Source organism: Equus asinus, chromosome 30 (genome assembly GCF_041296235.1).
Source record: "Equus asinus isolate D_3611 breed Donkey chromosome 30, EquAss-T2T_v2, whole genome shotgun sequence".
Classification (NCBI taxonomy): Eukaryota; Metazoa; Chordata; class Mammalia; order Perissodactyla; family Equidae; genus Equus; species Equus asinus.
The window spans coordinates 19,852,670-19,866,412 of NC_091819.1; the positions used below are offsets into that span (position 1 = coordinate 19,852,670).

The 13,743-nt window shown below is 42.8% G+C and overlaps 2 protein-coding genes across 3 annotated transcripts in view; one reads left to right on the forward strand and one right to left on the reverse strand.

Annotated features, from left to right (window-relative positions):
* Positions 1-8,842, forward strand: part of LOC123286417 (transport and Golgi organization protein 1 homolog) — an 83,341-nt gene extending 74,499 nt beyond the window's left edge. The window contains 11 exon segments of the mRNA XM_070501426.1: positions 2,050-2,151; positions 2,838-2,898; positions 3,021-3,056; positions 3,133-3,200; positions 3,326-3,426; positions 3,968-4,105; positions 4,876-4,944; positions 5,068-5,147; positions 5,291-5,362; positions 6,907-7,282; positions 8,292-8,842. Coding sequence (XP_070357527.1) covers positions 2,050-2,151; positions 2,838-2,898; positions 3,021-3,056; positions 3,133-3,200; positions 3,326-3,426; positions 3,968-4,105; positions 4,876-4,944; positions 5,068-5,147; positions 5,291-5,362; positions 6,907-7,282; positions 8,292-8,599 — 1,411 coding nt within the window. The 3' untranslated portion in view covers positions 8,600-8,842.
* Positions 8,843-11,341: 2,499 nt separating this feature from the next.
* The window catches only part of AIDA (axin interactor, dorsalization associated), a 45,164-nt gene continuing 42,762 nt past the window's right edge, over positions 11,342-13,743 (reverse strand). For both annotated transcript variants that reach the window (XM_014838719.3, XM_014838718.3), the window contains 2 exons: positions 13,310-13,427; positions 11,342-13,182 (listed from right to left, as the gene is read on the reverse strand). In XM_014838719.3, coding sequence (XP_014694205.1) covers positions 13,086-13,182; positions 13,310-13,427 — 215 coding nt within the window. In that variant the 3' untranslated portion in view covers positions 11,342-13,085. The remainder of the gene's footprint in view (positions 13,183-13,309; positions 13,428-13,743) is intronic.

A 13,743-nucleotide genomic window follows, 5' to 3' on the forward strand; every position in this document is an offset into this window, starting at 1 on the left:
CTGTGCGATAATTCCATTATGTGGATACCTGATGGGTCCATTTCTTTTGTCTTTTAGATTTTGATCACAATGTCTTGTGGAGGGCCTCGTCAGTTTAGGTTGAGTGGTGAACATTGTATATGATAATTATAGAGGAAATTAGAGGCCTAGGATAATGTTTTCCTGCAGAAAAGACTGAGTTTATTTCTAGCTTGTTGCCATTACTTTAATCCAATCAGCAATTAAGATCATTCAAAAATGGCCTTGTCCCTTCAAAGGACACTGTATTGCTTGTTTGGCACTTCAAGTGCACAGCTCTTTCTAGTCTCACCCCAAGCCTAGGGCTTTTACTAGAAGCTCCCTCATTGGCAGCCTTGAACTCCACTTCACTTTGCTTTGAACCCAGGATCTCTTGGAAGTTCTGCTCGGCCTCCTTATGTCTCTGCATTGTCTTCAATTCATGGATGAACCCAGGAAACCCAGATGCCAGGCTTAGTTGTAGTTCTGGAATTCCTTTTTTGGTGAGGAAGATTGGCCTTGAGCTAACATCTGTTGCCAATCCTCCTCTTTTTGCAGAGGAAGATTGTCACTGAGCTAACATCTGTGCCCATCTTCCTCTGTTTTGTATGTGAGACATGCCTCAGCCTGGCATGATGAGGAGTGTGTAGGTCCGCACCCGGGATCCCAGCTGTGAACCCTGGGCCACTGAAGCGGAGCACACGGACTTAACCACTGCGCCACCGGGCTGGCCCCTGGAATTCCTTTCTCTACTGGATCTTGGCCTCATACATTCATTTGTTAGCCGACATGTTAGGTCTCTGACGCCTTCACATTCTTTATATTTTTGTCCAGTGTTCTAGCTGTTCTCAGTGTTCTCCGACTAACTCAGGCTTTACTGGAAGCAAAATTTTCTCTCTGATCTTTCTTCAAGACTCAGTTTCTCACATCTCTTCCTTGGCTGGAGTGAGGGATTTTCTGTTGTTACGTGCATCTTTTCTCCATTAAACTGTGAGCTCTTAGTGCAGGGGTAGTACTTTGCTCATACTTTTTTTATCTTAGCATCTTTCTACGTGACCAGTATATTACAGCCACACATTAAATATTTGCTGAAGTATTGAATGGGCAGTTATAAACGAATACATATGCTTTTTCTCTTTGTTATTAGCTCTTTTTACCATGGCTCTTCTCATTTTGATTCTGATTCATAGCAAATTAAGTTTTAAGTATCTTTTGAATCAGAGCTATGAGTAAAGAAGTACAAGAATAACAAGAAAATAGCATTTTTAAACCATTCAATATTGCCACCATCGCAGTCTATGTTAGAGTAGATTGAAACCTTGAGCCTGAAGGTTATTGGGTTAAAACCAGTTTCCAGTGGATGATACCTCGATTATGGGACAGTTTGGATTCTTTTTCTATTCAGTAGACATTGCCGATTCTTTTTCCTTAATCACAAGTCCGTTGAGAATAGGTAGCAGGAGTTCTATATCTGAGTGTGGAAATGTCCTGTGGTTGATTGCACAGTTAGAAGTTATATACAGTTATGTATAGTTACATACAGATAATACAGTTACATATACTATAACTGATGTATAAGTTAGAAGATACGTTCTAAATGCTCTTTGTTGGGCTGACCATCTTTATCATAGTACCAGTCTTGGATTGGGAAGCATTCCTTCCATGGGAGAGCTAAGAGAAGGAATTATCCGCTCTTTACCCTAAGCTTGATTGTGTTACATTGATTGGCCCTGGCTTTTCCACATTGAAGTAAAATGAGCTTTCATCATCTCAAGCCCAAGAAACTTGCCCGTGGAGCGCATAGTGTTTTTACATTTATTTGTTTTACTTACTCGTGAGTAGAGAACTGTGAGGAGAAGTTAGAAAGTGCTGGGGGTATGCCAACAGGCCAGAGACTGATTTTCTCCCCCTCAGTGGCAGGTTTGAGTTTCTTTCTGACGTGGTGTGTCGGCATTTCAGAGAGGATGGGCGGTAACATTTGAGTAGAGGCCTTCAGACAGACTGCTGGGAAGAAAGAGAAACACTTTGACTTGACAGCTGATTTTCTCTTAGGAAGCTGAGTAAGGAGGAGTTTGAGCGGCAGGAGAAGGAGCAGTGGCTGTCAGTCGCAGACGAGAAGGTGGTGCTGGCGGCCGAGGAATTGAAAACTTACAAGTAAGTTCAGCTCTGGAGAGGGTCTCAGCGGCGGATGAAACAACCATTGGCTTCTTTTAAAAATGAGTTTTACACTGTCTGGAATAAAATAGCATAGAAGTATAAAGAAATGGTCAAAAAGCATGAATACATTTAATTCACATGAGAAAAAGTAAATTTTAAGTTAACAAAAGAAAAAATGTTAAATTGACAAAAATTTCCTTACACCCAAGACTATAAGGGAACTTGGTTCCTACCAAGGGTTGTGGGTGGTTTTTTATATTGATATAATTCTTTTAGGAAGGCAGTTTGCTATATGGTGTATCAAAAACCTTTAAAATGATAGTACCATTTGAGAGACCCAATTGTCATAGCTCTGGGAAATTTTCTGTAGATGTAATTACAGGAAGAAAATGCTTTATGGGGGAAGATATTCATAGCAGGATTATTTGAGAATTTATTGGGGAACAGTTCGGGACATTATAACGTACCAACTCTGATTCTTCAGCCATTAAATGATAAATAAGAACATTACGTAGTATTAGTTTTGATCGTATTTTACTCTTATTATAGCCATGTAAAATATGTTTTATATGTATGGATGAACTCTATGAGGGTACAGATGTTAGAGTAAAGGGAACATGTTGAGATTGTTTAAAATTTGATTGAGTTGTGCTTTGGTTGATAAAATCAAGTGTTATTCTTAGGCAGAGAATTGAAGAAATGGAGGATGAATTACAGAAAACCGAGCGCTCATTTAAAAACCAGGTAATAATTATACTGCCCTCCCTCTGCAGAATTCTTTGGCATCTTAATACAGACGATTATAATATTAAATGGCTATTGTAATGAATCCCTAAACATATTTTTTTATGTGTTCTCTTTTTCAGCTCACTGTGCATGAGAAGAGAGCGCATGATAACTGGGTAAGATTTTTTTTTCCTTTCGTTTATTTTGTGCATAGTCTACCACAACTGAATTTGGTATTTTTTCCTCCAATAGCTCAAAGCTCGTGCTGCGGAAAGAGCTATAGCTGAAGAGAAACGAGAATCTTCTAACTTGCGACACAAGTATGGGATTTTGATACTTGTTTTTCCAGTGTATTTGGAAGTTTTTTAAGGCTGTGCTGTGTGGGATCTAATAAGGAATTGATTTTCTGTTTCATATTTAAGTCTATTCTTTCTCTATATTCAAGATTATTGGAAATGACCCAAAAGATGGCCATGCTGCAGGAAGAACCTGTGATTGTAAAACCAATGCCAGGAAGACCCAACATGCAAAATGCTCCCCGGAGAGGTAGGCAGCACTTTTTTTTTTGAGGAAGGTTAACCCTGAGCTAACATCCATGCCCATCCTCCTCTATTTTCTATGTGGGACGCCTGCCACAGCACGGTTTGATGAGCAGTGTGTAGGTCCGCACCTGGGATCCAAACCGGCAAACCCTGGGCCAGCGAAGCAGAGTGCGCGAACTTAGCCACTGTGCCATGGGGCTGCTCCTGGGGAGCATTTTTAAAGGGCAGCAGTCAACTTTTTATCCCCAAAGCTCCCTGGTACATAGTTGTATATTTTAGTTGTGGGTCCTTCTACTTGTGGCATGTGGGATGCCACCTAAACATGGCTTGATGACTGGTGCCATGTCCGCACCCAGGATCCGAACTGGCGAAACCCTGGGCCACTGAAGTGGAGCACATGAACTTACCCGCTTGGCCATGGGGCCGGCCCCTATAAATTACTTTTTATTTCTGTGTTTAATGGTTATGATGCCCTAGAAATAATCCCAGGAACTTCAGAAAGCAAAGATTGCCTTCAGGTGGTAATGGTTCACTGTGGTCCCCAGGTCCTCTGAGCCAGAATGGCTCTTATGGCCCGTCTCCTGTGAGTGGTGGAGAGTGATCCCCTCCACTGACAGCAGACCCACCCGCGCGACCTCTCTCTGCCACGCTCGGTCGAAGAGAGATGCCTAGAAGTGAATTTGGTGAGCATTCACGTGGGACCTTGCAATAAACTGTTTCAAGAGTTTTTTCCCCCTTTTATTTGATAATTCTAATGTAAACAACATTTTAGAATGTGGGTCTGTCCTGTATAGAGAAGAAAATGTCTTAATTTATCTTGGAGAATAAATAGTCTACCGTGAGATCTGCTGTAGAACAGAAAGCATTTATTTATTTAGTATTATTAATATTACTTTATACATATATAAGTAAAATATATTCATATATAAGTACAATATATAAATATTATTTATTATTATTGGTTTTGCTTCTTTTGAACTTTTTACTGTGAAGTATAAGCCTTTATCATTAAATTTCTGTGGAGTTTCTCTCTTAAATATTGAAAAGTAGCCTTAAGACTTTATAATTTATGCAGCATACATCAGTTTCTCCTCATTATAATATGAGATGCTGTAAGTCTATTTCTCATCATGAATGTCTGTAGTACTTGATCACACATGAAAGACAGTGTACATGTGGGCTGAAGAAGCTCGCCCTGTGCAGCTGTGTCCAGCCTGTAGCTTGGAGCGCCCGACCAGCTTTATTAACGTGGGGCTTTATTGCTGTTCTCTCAGTCCATGGCAGCTCTTCTCTAATTCTTGGAGTCTGTGCAGGAATTGTGATTTCCCCTCATGTGTACTGGGAGACCCATTTTTAATGTTGCTTTCGAGGTAGAGTCGAACCCTGACCTGTCCACAGGTGTTCTGTTTCTTCTGAAAAATCCATGCAAGGGCTCTCTTCTTTCTTTCTCAAGGGTCAATGGACGGGCCTCTCCCTCGTCCTCGATGGTCGTCTGAGGCATCTGGAAAACCCTCTGCCCCTGGTAAGGACCCGAGTGTGCTCACAGAGTCTGAGGTCGTGGAGGAAGGCGGACAGGATTTCTCGTTCTTCCTGAAAGAGTATTTCAGTCAGAACGAGTCTCAGTCAGCTCTCTCGCCTTTGGCAGATGCAGGATCTGGCGCAGCTCCCACGATGAACAGCAGCTCGAGAAGCTCTTCCTCTGCCAAGGTGACGGAGGAGGGCAAGGTAAATTCTGCAGTCATTTTGGATTGGAATTCGGTATTTCAGGAAACATGTCACTTTTTCTCCAACACCCTCTCTTTGCCTCGTCCATCTCCTGTTTGTGTGTTCTGTTCTATCTGTACTCTCTCATTTGTTTTTTGAAAAAGCAAACTGTTCCCCAAGAGCCTGAAGGCCCTTCAGTTCCCAGCATTACATCTTTGGCTGAGCCTCCCGGAGCAGTAAGTCCTTCGAGGCTCAGGGCTGAGCTGGTCACGCGGACTGTTTCTGGAAAAGACGTGAAGAGCATGGCCCGGATCCGCTTTCTTTAGACTGCATGGCAGTATTGATCTTACTGTTGCCTGGGCTTGGAAGTGTTGCTGGCTTGCTGAAGTCTGACTGGTTGGTTGGTTGGTCGTGTTCTGCTCTTGTCTATTTTGGTCAGGTGATTAACCTGTTTAGGACAGCTTTTCTAATGAACCACAAACTGCAAAGTCCCCGCTGCAGCTTGACACGGTGTGTTTCAGAGTTGGATGGTCTAAGGCAGAGTGAGCCGTGATGCAGTGCGTGGCTCGTCGTTACTACGTTTGTTTGGAAGCTCGCTATTTAAGAATATCTCCATACTAGGCAAACCCTATTTTGAATAATCTGAAATTACAGATTGGTAACTGGAGAATGTTTGCTGGAGGTGAAATACCCAATAGTGACCATCTGTAGTTGGGCCAGTTCCCAGCAGTAGCCTTAAATCATGCTCATGTAAGTGTCTTCTCTTGTAACTTGCATAGCAGTTACAGCTGGCAAGACCTCTGATCAGACCTCACAGGGCTTCTCTATGTTTAAATCAAAATACGTGGATTTTAATTATTTAGAATTTCCAACCCCAATTCCCATAGGAAAGGATTAGTCAGTATCTTGTAATGTTCAGTACGGTACTACTGGTGAATGAAGGTAGATATAAAGCGGCGCCTGCCTCGCTTGCATATTCAACATTGTTTCTGTTGGAAAAAACTTCCAAGTTTCAGTGCAGGACTCCAGGAGTACACATCTCTTGAGAGATCTTTCTATCCAGGGGCAGCTTGGATAAGACCCAAGACCCCTGTAGAAGACTTGAGAGTCGAGCCGCCTTCTTTAGAGGGGGAGGCAGAGGCGGGAAGAGCATGGATGTGGATCGGACCCGATGTTGAACTCCAGCTCGGCCTGTTACCTGCTGTGTGACCATCAGCACATCATCTCCTATTTTCTCTCTCTTCCCTCATATGTAAAACAAGACATCAGACGTAGAGATTTAGAGATCTGAGAATGAGCGGCAGTATGTGAAAGGAAACTGAAGGTAGTCAGAATGTCAGCTATTACTACATGTAGAGAGAAGGGGTTTTTCATTCCCTTTCGTTCTCTCTGTTCTTAGTATGGAAATAATGAGCTACTGCGGTGATGGGGAGATGTGGGAAGGGAGGGTTGCTCTGGAAATAGATTACGATGTGTATGGTACGGGTTTAGTCGGGAATCACCCCCGTTAATATCCTTTGCAGTCGTCCTGCTTTCCCTTCCACTTGCATGTAGAAGCACCAACATGACTACGGTGAAAGTGTTGACTCCTCTGCCACCCTTTCACCTGCCTGAGCTGTCTGTCAGTGGGAACAAATGGGAGTGCAGTTTCTTTGCACTGGTTCTGCTGTTTGGACAAGTGCCTGACATCTGCTTCCCTGGGTTTCAGCTTTTACTGGTGTTGGTGCTTTTGTCTGTCATACCAGAGTACTTCAGAACTTTAATTGCTTCTGCTCTGCAGGTGAATATGGCTACAAAAGGGCCCCCTCGTTTCCCAGGGGTGCCCTTCATGGGCTCCCCTGTGGGAGGCCCTCTCCCACTGCCCATTCGCTATGGACCACCTCCTCAACTCTCCGGGCCTCCACCGCCCACTCAGTATGGACCGCCGCCTCAACTGTCCGGGCCTCCACCGCCCAGTCAGTATGGACTGCCACCTCAACTCTCCGGGCCTCCACCGCCCATTCAGTATAGACCGCCGCCTCAACTGTCCGGGCCTCCACCGCCCAGTCAGTATGGACTGCCGCCTCAACTGTCCGGGCCTCCACCGCCCATTCAGTATAGACCGCCTCCCCAGCTCTGCGGGCCCTTTGGACCTCAGCCACTTGGTCCACAATTCGGTATGATGATAGAACAGCGGTAACTGAGTTGTAAAGTGTACTCATCTTCTCTGTTTCTTGGTCAGATGTTAACAGTGGCTGTTACAGGGCTGTGTGGTGAAAGGGTCAAGCTGGCTGGGTACACTTTGACTTTTCCTCAAGTTTCTTGGGGCACATGGGATGCCACATAACATCCCTATACCGAGATGGGCAGTAGGTATCTCTGTAGACAAGGAGAAAGGGACTATTACAGAAAGCCAGAAACACTGCTGCTGCAGAGGTTTAGTGAGCATCTGTGGCTACGTACCAGGCCCTGGGGTGGATAGAACTCAGTCCCTCTTCTGACTCCAGGAGCTTACATTGTCCTGTGGGACACAGCTGCATACACACTACAACATAAAGCTTATAATCACCATAATGGAAGCATAAGCAGTGGGTCAGAGAGTGTAAAAGAGGCAGGGATTAAGCCGTCACTCTCCAAGCTGGGACTAACTGGGAAGGACGTGTTAAAGAGAAGGTGGAATTTCATAGCTACCTAGTGAATGTTGCTGAATTTAATTAGGTGTAATTAGGGTAAGCACCTTGATTACGATGGCATATGTTAGGTCCATGCTGAGCTGCTGCATGAGTTTTTACTTGATACAGTAGTAGATAATGGAATTGCCTTTATCAAAATTTCTTTGTTGTAGTGATTATGAAGTGTTACTTCATAATTTGTCATCTTGGTGTGACACATGGTACTTCCAAGTACAAACCAAGCTCTTGAGAGATAAAAGGTGGCAGAACTGTGTAGTAGAAAAAACACAAGCTTGGTAGAGCCGTGTTTAAATCCTGCCTGTGTTGCTTCATGGCGGGCTGGCCACAGGCCTGTAACTTCAATTTGCCGAGCCTTAGGTGGCGTCATCTACACAGTGGGGATGCCACCACCTGACTTCTAGGGTTGTGAGCAATTAAAGACGAACATACCTGGAACCCTCTAAATTTAGATATGTTTGTAGGTATTTACATGACTTGTGTTTTACTTTTCCAGGTCCTGGTCCATGCCCACCACTAGGCATAAGAGAATATGCACCAGGTGTTCCACCTGGAAAAGGGGACCTGCCTGTCGACCCTCGAGAGTTTTTACCGGGACACGCACCTTTTACACCTCCAGGCAATTTTGTCCCGAGAGAATACTTTATTCCTGGTGCCCGATTACCACCCCCAACCCACGGCCCCCAGGATTATCCACCTTCTGCTGCAAGAGACTTACCACCTTCCGGCTCTCGAGATGAGCCCCTGTCTGACTCGCAGAGCAGTGGCCAGGACTCCTCATCGGCCTTAAAACACAGCCCCTAAGGGACCTCTGACTCTTAGTCCAAGAGAAGGTGAACCGTGCACTCTTGGGTTACAGCAAAGGATTTTATTGGCTTCAAAATCCAAGTTTATTTTCAAAGGTTTTAGAACTAAGCTGCCCTGGCAGTGTGCATTTTTGAGCCAATCAATTAAAAAATATCATTTTCCCCCCTAAATAGATGCCACCTCGGAATCTAGCACCTTCTTACAACTTTGAAATGTGCAATAAAGAATACCTGTGTTTCATTAATGTAGCATATGTAACTGCTAAATGATTTAGAGCGTCATGAAAAATAACATTTCCTGTGGAAATGCTATAAGAACACGTATTCCCTTTATCCTATTTTTAGTGTACATTGGTTGAATATGGAGCAACAGTGTTTATAAGCTTGATTTTTTAAAATATCTGGTCATGAAGACTGTTACATTAAAATGTTTACTAAAAGATCAGGCCACTCTCTCCCCTCTTGCTGAGGTTCTCTGTAGTAACAGTTCATAAAAATTTCCTTATTAATATTTCCCAAGTGTCTCTTGCTTCATTGGATTCTTTTCTCACAAGACGGGTGCCATGTTGGAAACATGCAAACTCAGGCTCCCAGAACTGGAGATGGTGACTTGGCAGCAGCCCTGTTGCTCACCGCGCAGGAGGGGCAACCTCAGAGTCCCCTCGGAATGCGACAACTGACGTCTTCCTTTTCCTTGAAACCCAGTGGGCCCATCTGTACGGCATTCATGTGCTTGCTTGTGACTCTCACTGCCTAGTTGAGGTGGTTTCCTGAGTATGCGTTTCCATTAGTAGCAGGACTTGTTGCACCTGTTGTTCTGTGGCTTTTCACCACTCTTGCATTAAGGGTGCTTGACAGAAAAATGAAAATGATGTGTTGTGACCATAAAAGTAAGGAAATTTGTTTTAAAAAATTCTAGTCTATTCTTTCTCCCATACCTTGCCAGTGATTTTCAAGCAATATAACAAAAAAGACCAGAAGAGTATAATATTAGAAAGAATGATTTAAGATTATAAGGCTTGTAACATGCTCGGTTCTTTTGTCCGTTGATAACTACAGAATTAATATTTGAATGTTAGCACTTACACATCTAGGAATCTGGGATCACACCATACTTAAAGCCATCCCATTCCCATTACTACACCATGTCTTTTAAACAATGTTTCTTAAGAACTCATTAGACTCTTCAAATTATAGTAACTTTATAGCACATTTTACGAAGTTTTAGATCAGAACTATAAAAGGCTGGTATTCTTTCCTGTTAGACTATACTCTCCCAGCCTCTGCAGTTCTGTGATGGAATGATGTCACTGACACCTCGACCATGGCTTGTCACAGCTATATTTAGTCCACTAAGAATGCCCTGCAAAAAGCAAAGCCTGCACTGTGAAACGACAGGTCTTCATATAACCTAGTAAAAGACAGCCCTTTAGAAAGATAAGGATCTTTGAACAAAGATGACTTTCAAAATTCATAAGAAATGGAAAAAAGGAAGAGAATTCCGTCTATATGTCCGTCCACTTCACATCAAGAGTAGAAGAAATTTAAGAGGAAAACTCCATAGTTAGTAGCAGAGGTTACTTTTAACCATGTAAAATAAGATTAAATCACAAATACAACTTTTGACTCTATCAGTCTCTTCAGACACAAAATAATGATCAAGTTAATATCATTTCTAATTTTCAATAGCATTTAAATATAGATTATACCAACGAGGAAAGTAAGTAGGAAAGGTAAATTAAATCTATTTTAAATCAAAGCGGGTCATTTTTACCTCAATCTTTTTTTGGTGTTTATTCTGTATCATATTATGGAAACATGATTAAGTTGTAGAGAAGTGCAGAGTCGCGTCCCTGAGCAGTTCTGAACCTGCTGTAAGCGCCGCCGCTCTGAGCCTCTGCACCACGTCTGCAGCAGAGCCCAGGCAAGCTGCCCGTAGGCAGAAGGTGCCGGGGCATCAGCCTTCAGCTCCATCCGACTCGGCCATCTCAAAAGTCACATCTATTTCAGAAGTCGTTTACAGCTAATTGCGTTTCGGGGCTTAGTTGCTAAAAGCATCTCATTTACGAAGGAACAATGTTTTGGCCTAACAACATTCCTGCTATAGTTGTGGTTATTGTTCAATGGCTGGTTTGTTCCATCGGAAAGTAAACAATTTGTGGGATGTGGAGTATTCTGTGTCCACTGCTTCAAGACAATCACTCGTCGTTTCGTTCAGGTCTGAATTAAAGATAAGCTAATCACACAGTGTTCAATTTGAGCTTCTTGAGTACTGATGAAGCCAGCCCTGGTGGTTAAGATGCCATGCTCTCACCACCACGGCCTGGGTTTGTTACCTGTCGGTCGTCATACTGTGGCGGCTGCGTGTTGCTGTGATGCTGAAAGCTATGCCACCAGGATTTCAACTACCAGCAGGGTCACCCATGGTAGACTGATTTCAGCAGAGCTTCCAGACTAGACAGACTAGGAGGAAGGACCTGGCCACCCGCTTCTGAAAATCAGCCATGAAAACCCTGTGAATAGCAGTGTAGCACTGTCTGATAGAGCGCTTGGGGGGAGAGAATGGTGCAAAAGACCGGGCAGTGTTCCACTCTGCTGTCCACAGGGTCACTAACAATACAGATGAAAGGCATCTGTAGTTCATGGAAACCATACATTGTGGACGATAGCACATGCTGCTTCATATAAATGATCACTGACAGACGTGGCTTACGAGTCCACAAGAAAAGAGAAAGAACAGTCAGTTTTGCTACATTTTAATAGTAGGTTCTTTAAGGGATTATTTTTTAGGTCTCGTCAGCAACATCAAACAAAAGGTACTGAGTACTCCACAGGGTACAGAGTGCTGCCAAGCACCTGAGGAAATTTACATGACATGGAGAAAACGGGGTTCTTGCCCCTTGAGGAGCTTACAATCTGGGGGCTGACAACTCAGTCTAAGAGTTGAGTGAACAACCAAGCAATTTATTAAGGCAAATGCTTCATCCTCGCCAGCTATTGTGGATTGAATCCTTTTGGAATGAAATCTAATCAAGGTGAGAGACAAGACTAAATTTGGTTGAGAATGCTTTCAGGCTCCTAGAGTTTTTAATATTCATCTTAATAAACAGAACTGACCTCACAGACAACTGAAAGGCTAGATCTCCTGAAGAGCAAGGGCTAGAACAACTTACTCGTGGTTACTTATTTTAAAAAGCAAACATACTGAACGGTATGACTAGGGTTATTACACTAGTTTAAAAATAGGCCAAGTACTGGCACTGCATTCTCCTGCTAGCATTGGTCATTTAAAATAATGAGTATTAAATATGTGGGCTCTACATCTAACCCACAGAAAGCCCACCCCAAATCTTAATGTTCTGTGTATCAAATATCCACCTGTGTGTACTATGAAAGTTTTATTTATGCCCCATTAAGTCAAAAGTAATGTAAATAGTCAAATTATAATAAGCTAATGACCTGCATATTTCCATATGGATGAATGTCAATATATCTAAATAGGAAATAAATGGCAATCCTATCTACCTATATAAAAAAAAATAGAGTATCTCCAGATTTTGCATACTCATCACTCTAAGAGAGTTATGCAGGTTTTAAGGTTTCACAATCAGTTGTCAGAAAAACAGCAGTGATTCCTGCAGTATCTTGTTAGCATCTGACTCGAATTATTTTTAGAGTACATGATTTAAAAGACAGTATAAACCCATCTGCAAATTTGTAATTATTCTGAGATGGTTCCATCGCTAACCCTAGAATCACCATCAGAAAGAGTAACAATGTGACGTAGAAGGACAGCTAATCAACACGACTGAAAATATGCTCACTTTCAGAAAAACAGTCGGGTCACCGGGAAAAATCCGAGCTCCCACCTGGAAACAGTCCCATCTGGGACACTGCTCTAGCCAAGGAACTCTATGCTTAGCAGGAAAACCATGAGATCAGGTGCATTTAGGCCTCTGAGGAGCAGCCTATAAATTCCCAGACGGACCTGGGGTGGCACCATCGGCCCCATTCCTCTCCAAGCAGCCATCCTATCCTACCCACATCAGCCCCAAGTTTGACATTCATCAAAAAAACCAAAAGAGCATATTGGCGCAGAAGTGAACAGATGTGTAAACTCGAGCACATTCTTATTGCTGTATTAATTCTGAAGAGGAGCACATCCTACCCACAACAGTGTTGTTCCAGGAAGCAGGGCAGGAGCAGTGGTAAATTAGAAAAGTGACTATTAATTGCACAATTAATAGAAAAGTAAAAACATGTTTCAAAATCTACAAGAAGCCTGTATTCAAAGGAGTCTTAGATGTCAGTGATGTGCTGGACTTTGAATTCTGTGGTACAGCTGTGCAACGGACCCCCTCCGGCCTCCTGGCATGGGTACGGCTCGCTTCCTGCCTGTTGAAAGGTGAATACGCTACACAGAGCTATGATGCTTTCTACCGAGTGGTGAAGTTCACAGAAGTTCCAGGTTAGTCAGGTCAGGATCATTCCTTGTGCAAAGTTTGATGTAGATGAAGATAAAGTGGTTTCTTGGTCAATAACTGCAATTTCTTCCTTTTAAAGTCAGTGGGCTTCTTGTATCTGTAAGCACAATAGAAAAACCACTGTTTCAAATCCTTTGATGATTGATCTATTCGGAGGTCACATACTAAGAAGAAACACTAGTCACCACTCAGTTAGAGCTAATTTCCTACTGTGTGTCACTTACAGTTCTATTACAATTGGCCCAGGTTTAATTTCATCCATCTCCATGAAAGCAAAACATTTGGTGCTGGTAAACCGTTTTTTAGGCTTGTAGTGTTTGAATTCAAAGAAGATAGCTGCACCTAAGGAATGAAAACAAACCACATTAGCCACAGACAGCACATTTGCAGTGTCAAGACATTGTCTTTGATGACCAGAAGCATATGAACAAGCAACAAGTGGCATAATTTACAAATTAACCTTTGTCACATTCTCTCTGGTGATGTGATCCTCATGTCATGACTCGGGTCACCACCCAAAACTTGGGTATCTGAATGGAGTGACATTTCTCCATATCATCCAATTCTACAAAGTACAGTAAAACTTCTTGAGCTAGAGTCACTCAAGAATGTACATAAGTTCATACACAGGGAGAAGCATAAACTACTGAAGAATATA